The 6,000-nt window shown below is 46.0% G+C and overlaps 1 protein-coding gene across 6 annotated transcripts in view; it reads left to right on the top strand.

Annotated features, from left to right (window-relative positions):
• The first annotated feature begins 233 nt into the window (after positions 1-233).
• LOC149353747 (uncharacterized) overlaps positions 234-6,000 on the top strand; it is a 62,111-nt gene continuing 56,344 nt past the window's right edge. For 2 of the 6 annotated variants that reach the window (XM_089582765.1, XM_089582771.1), the window contains exon 1: positions 235-413. In XM_089582765.1, coding sequence (XP_089438891.1) covers positions 347-413 — 67 coding nt within the window. In that variant the 5' untranslated portion in view covers positions 235-346. Of the gene's footprint in view, positions 414-521; positions 545-1,934; positions 2,001-6,000 lie in introns of those variants that run through there. The other 4 variants (XM_089582764.1, XM_089582772.1, XM_089582774.1 and 1 more) reach the window with 4 other exon arrangements.

Raw genomic sequence — 6,000 nt, 5'->3', positions numbered from 1 at the left:
GGGCGTTCTATTTCTATATCTGGGTTGTAAAAAATTCTCCCTCACAAACTACCAGTCTGTTTCGTCTCAAGCATAGACAACAGGGTAGTTTATGTAGTCTGCGTTTTTCGATTAATTAACATCGTAGCTTGCCTGGACTGCCCAGAATCGGGGAATCGTCTGCGAGCGGAATAGCCGATTTGAGAGGCTGCGCCATCTGGCGAACTGCGAAGCAACCAATATCCCTTCTCGGAGCTGGGGTAGCCTTCGCAATTAGTGTTGTCGACATCTTGAGCATATCATACTATATTTCAACGCAAAAGAAAAGCGAATTTTTGCGAACTCTTTAGGAACCAGTCCCTCATTAATGCGCGTTCGAGAGAACAGCAAAGACGCATCACAAGGACTTGGCGTGGAGACTCAGTGGAAAACTTGTAAGCTTGTAGCATTTTCTCACCAACATTGAATTGCACTGGACCATTTGGTGGACCATTTGGAGCAAGGTTTGCGCAGATATTAAGCGAAGCTGCCAACAAACTTCCTAAGGCGCTGTGGTTGTGGTAGGGTAAGTACTCCGGTACTCATTGCAAACTCGACTCTAGCATACCAGATAAAAAAAAAAAAAACTGCAGCGTTGTTTTGTGGCGCAAACGGCGTCCGCTGCGTAGTTTTTTTCCATTCTAGGCCTCCGTGACCGCCGTGAAAAGCTGTGTCAGATGAAGAAAGAAAAAAAAAGGAAAAGAACAGATTCCTTCAATGCGCTGAGGTTGCTGGTAGTCGATCACTTTACCTTCAAGACGCTGCACGTGGGAAGAACACCATAATAAATCTCGAAGCGTCCGCGTACGCTGTGTTTAACGTTCGGAAGCTGGCCATGTGCAACGAAGGACGCCATAGTAGTGGGCTTCGGATTAATTTCGACCACCTGGGTACCTGGTATTTCAACGCGCAGTGACACTGCGCGGCATTCGGATGTTTCCCCTACATTGAAATATGGCAACCGTGTTTCGATTCCGCGACTTCGTACTCAACTTTGTGGTCAGCAGCCGAACTCCAAAACCCACTGCGGCGGAGGATATGCGACCACGGCCACCTGAATCGGCGCGCGCGGCGGGGTTGAGCAAGCCCCGCCGCGCGCGCGTGATCAAGGCGGCCGTGCTGCGACAAGCTGGAACATGCATGCACATCTCACCTCAGCTCGATCGGCGTTCGCTGAGCTTGCACACATGCGCGTTCATTTAAGGAAAGCGAACACCGACCGATCTGATGCGAGATACGCAAGGCAGTATTATCCGCCGCAGTGTCTCCGTGGCTTTGGCGTTCGGCTGCTAATCGCAAAGTCGCAGGATTGAGTCTCAGCTACAGTGGTCTCAGCTACAGTGGCCGTATTTCGATAGAGTCAAATTAAAGGAACTAAACAATGGGAAGCTACAAAGAAACAGCGCAAAAAGGACAGCATACAAGGAATCGAAGACGCGCGCCTACTCGTAGCAAGGTCTATATTGAAAACAATTACAGATGGTCTCAGTCAGCAAAACTGAAGGAAATTGAAAACAAAACGAAAATGGTAGAAAAAAGCTTGTTTGTCACGAACTGTTCTTCACTAGCAAATTAACGATTTGTTTATTACCATAGCATTTTCCACGTGGTGAGTCCGTACAAGTCACACTCCTTAACTGGGTGTTTGAAAATAATTGATACTGCAAGAGGCATATGCAAGCAGACGTGGCAATGAGAAAACAAGCATGACAACATAGCCATGCTCTTTACATTGTACGTTTTTCTTTCACTGTTCACTTGGGGGAATCTATGAGTACGAGTTACCATAAAATTGTTACCATCTCAACAGAAGTTGCCTTCAAGCAAGATGACATGATAGCATTGTCACAAGCTGTTGGGTTACAATCTGCACTTCATCAATAACTACCCGCTTCAGGATTCGCAGGAAACTTTAGCTGCCATGGGAGATTACAGCACCGGCTGAAATGCAGCTACGACAGCAAATTAAAAAGGTGTGAGAGGTAAGGACATAGCCCTGAGCATGACAAGATCTTTATTTTAAAAGGAACAGAAACCAGCACACTGCATAGTAAAAGCATGCAGCCATCACTCACAATTGACTCAGAGCACATTCATTTGTGTTATATATCTGTAATCTAGCATGACATCTGCCTTTCCAATGCCTGGCTGTAGATTTTGCTGCAAACAGAGCCATCTTCCTCAATTATGGTGTTTGCCTAGCACCAGGGGCTCTAAGCCAGTTCTGTGACGGTGAGATCTCATGACCCACAAGACAAATGGTGGTTGAATGAGGAGGTGCAACACAAAAAAGGTATCTCCCGCAGGTGTCGTGACTGGTTTTCACTTCTGCGTCAGACTGCATGCTGACGCAGTGTGATATTTAGCTGTCTAACAACGACATACACATTTTTAGCACAAAAGTTTTCCTTAATCGACAAGCATGCAATTAAGGTAATAAATTTGTTTTTTATGCCACAGCATTTGAACTTCTGATGTCAACTGAGACATAAAAGGTTTCCAGGTCAAGTACAAAAAGTTGCAAGGTTTTAGGTGCAATAATATGGAAGTTGTAGCAATGGTTGGTTGGTTTATGGGGTTTAACGTCCCAAAGCGACTAAGGCTATGAGAGACGCCGTAGTGGAGGGCTCCGGAAATTTCGACCACCTGGGGTTCTTGTAGCAATGGGTGCTAACAACAAAATGAAAGGCAGTTTTCAGAGTTGTATTGGGTACCTTGCTGGTGAAGTGAGCACTGGTATGGACCCTAATACTGCATCTGAAGGTGCAGTCTTTGTGAGAAAGTACCGAATGTTCAATTAGGTACAAATCTTTTAAAATCAGTCCAGGAGGGAGGAGGAGGATATAGAAGAGGAAAGGCAGGGAGGTTAACCGAAATAATAATTGGTTTGCTACCCTACACGGGGGGAAGGGGGTGAGGGGATAAAAAAAGAAAGAGAAAGGAGAGTAACAGAAAATTGAAGTCACTATAAAACGTCACTGTTCATTAAAGTCACAGCCTATCGTGTGGCACCTAGATACACGCCCTTTCACAGAAATGAAGATTCTCGGCCACTGGCTGCGGCCGTCGTCGGCGGAGAAGGCCTGCAAGGCACTGCTCCGCTTCTTGAGAACTTCTGGCCTGCACGATAGGCTGTGACTTTAATGAACAGTGACGTTTTAAAGTGACTTCAATTTCCTGTTACTCTCCTTTCTCTTTCTTTTATTATCCCCTCAACCCCTTCCCCCCGTGTAGGGTAGCAAACCGATTATTATTTTGGTTAACCTCCCTGCCTTTCCTCTTCTATATCCTCCTCCTCCCTCCTGGACTGATTTTAAAAGATTTGTACCTAATTGAACATTCGGTACTTTTACAAGCTTGCACAGGAGAAGTGATAGACGAAGGTGGCGTTCCAAAAGGTGACAAGCTGAAAGGTGTCAGTGAGAGTGTCCTTGACGAGGTGTCAGTGAGAGTGTCAAGGAGTGAGAGTATACATTTCGGGACAGAAGAGCAGTATATAGAGACTGCAGTACACGGAGTAAGTCGTAAAGTAACACAAGCAAGTGCTTGCAAGCTTCTGAAGCAAAGCAAAGCTCACTTTGTTTTTAGTCATGAAAAAAAAAAGACCAGCAGAGATGGTGCAAATTAATGAATTCCTCGGGGGTCATTCACTTGTCAATGTAAACTGCTGACTTGCAAGACATCTAAACGTAGTGCTCAGCCACTTCAATAAACCTGCACTTGTAGTTCAGCACTCTTAGGCAGCAGACCTGCCAAGAAGTGCTTAAGCCATGCAGTATTTGCAGGTTAAGCCAAACCCTGCTGCAAATAGTGGTAACTTCAATGCAATTTGTGCCTATCCCAAAAGAAACTGGCGGGCTGTACTGATAAATAAAACTAAAATCAAGGTCTGAACAATGCAGAAGCGTGATATCTGAACATAAAGAGGAACTTAAGTGAGAAATGAAATGAATGCCAACCAAGTTCTTGTATGAGAGAAAGAATAAACATTTATTTGTAAAAAAGGAGACCGGAGCGGATTGTGGGTGGAGTCCAAGACTCCAGTGGCTTCTGCCGACGCTTTGGCGATGGCGACTAGCGCCTCCTGGTCTTCCAGGGTACCGTTGGCCAGCGTCACCTCCCACTGCACCAGTGCTGCGTTGGGCAGCTTTAAGTGGCATTTCCATGTCCATGTAATGTTTGTGAATGTGGGAATATTGCCACACCAGGGACATGTATCTGCGTGTAATGTTGGGTGAATGCTGTAGAGGTGGTGGAGATTGGGGAAAGTGAGTGTTTGGATGCTTCTTAGGTGGTCGGAGTCCACCGGGGAAAGTTTCTTATGTGGCGGGGGGTAGAGACGCCTATTTAGATGAAGGGTCTCTAGGTGGATTAAAAAATGGGGTGAGAGTGAGTATGCCCCGTTCGGTTACTATAATCTCGAGCCAGGGCATCTGCCCTAATATTGCCATCAAGACCTGCATGTCCTGGGACCCAGGTGACGACGTGATCATACTGGGGATTGCCGCCTACAATGCAGAGAGCCATGCGTGGGACACATCCAGTCATATAGGCTCTGCAGGGAGCTTGGGAGTCTATAAAAATGTGGGTGCTGTGGTGTTGGGTGTCGGGCCGCCGGATCTGGTCCCATGAAGGACGCTCCAAGATAAGGTGTATTGGCATGACTGACAGCAGCGCAGGTATATCTGTGGGGCTGTGCACAGGAAGCCACATCCACATACACAGCCGAGGTGTCCTGGCCGTATTGCTTACGGAGGCTGTGAAGACGGGCCTTATGGTGGGGGGCCTGTGACTCGTGGTTCATGTGGCAAGGGACAGGGTCCATGTAGAGGCGAGAGCGGATAGCGTTGCAAGAATTCCGGTCTAGGCCATGGTCCTAGTGGCTTGCGAGTTGCCTATTCTTGAAAGGATGGCCCTTCCCGCCGAGGTGGTGAGGAGACGAGTCTGCTGGGAGTTCAGAACAGTCTCCTGTTTTTCTGCAAATGTGTTGTGAACCCCGAGTGCAAGCAGTCTACTGGTTACACAGGGGGAGGCCCAGAGCTGTTTTAAAGAGGTTACGGATAAGGATATCGATCCTACTCTCGGCGGTGCTATCACTATTGTGGTATGGGAGACCATATTGGATTCGACTCATGGCCAGGGCTGTGACGATGCGGATAGTGTCGTAAGAACACAGTGTTTTCAAACCTACTCGAGACAGGCCTCTGTTGAATGTTTTTGTTTGAGTGTACAAACAGGAATGGCTCACAAGTTATGTGGAAACAACACAAACTTCCCAGATGTTGCTTGCAAGTCATCATACAGACTAAAAATGCCAAATGTGACAAGCTTTCAAAAATAGAGAAATAGAAGAATAAACATAGTGGTCTTACTGTGCAGAAAATAACAGCGCATAAAAAAGATTTTAGTGGTAGATTACACTGCCAGAGCTGTTAATGACATCCAACAGCTTAGGATGCAAATTTATGAGTAATAACAGAAGCGGGCACCCAGCAATGGTTCGCCAACAATTACCCTGCTAGAAGCAAGGCACTTGACTTTACATCTGCCTTGTCTCCACACGTCTGTTTTGTTAGCATCCACACACAAATTGAAAGCCGATTATTCCACATTCAAATTAAAGGTAGATCAGAATTTTTGTTCATGCAACACACATTAAAGCCACAATTAAATGCTGGCTTTCACATAAAAAAAGGGTTGTCTTAAAAGCTCGTGTGGCTCGTTCAAATATTTTAAACACCGAAACAATTTCGGTCTCGAATTCAGCTTACTGAGCAGTCAGTAAAAGCAACTTTGCTTTGTCACTAAAATGTAAACGAGAGCTTTTACCAAGGAGAGCTCTTAAAGGGAGAATATACAAAATTTACAAAGGCTGAAGCATCAAGGCATTACTCCTTTTAAATGTGGCCTGCAGTGCATTCTGCAAGCCTTGCTGCAACTGTCAGCATTGCAAGACCTTGACTGCACACTGCACGTTTGCAC

Source organism: Amblyomma mixtum, chromosome 3 (genome assembly GCF_055824585.1).
Source record: "Amblyomma mixtum isolate Tamu chromosome 3, ASM5582458v1, whole genome shotgun sequence".
Classification (NCBI taxonomy): domain Eukaryota; kingdom Metazoa; phylum Arthropoda; class Arachnida; order Ixodida; family Ixodidae; genus Amblyomma; species Amblyomma mixtum.
The sequence above is the reverse complement of the archived record's forward strand: the minus strand, read 5'-3'. Positions and strand labels throughout refer to the sequence as shown.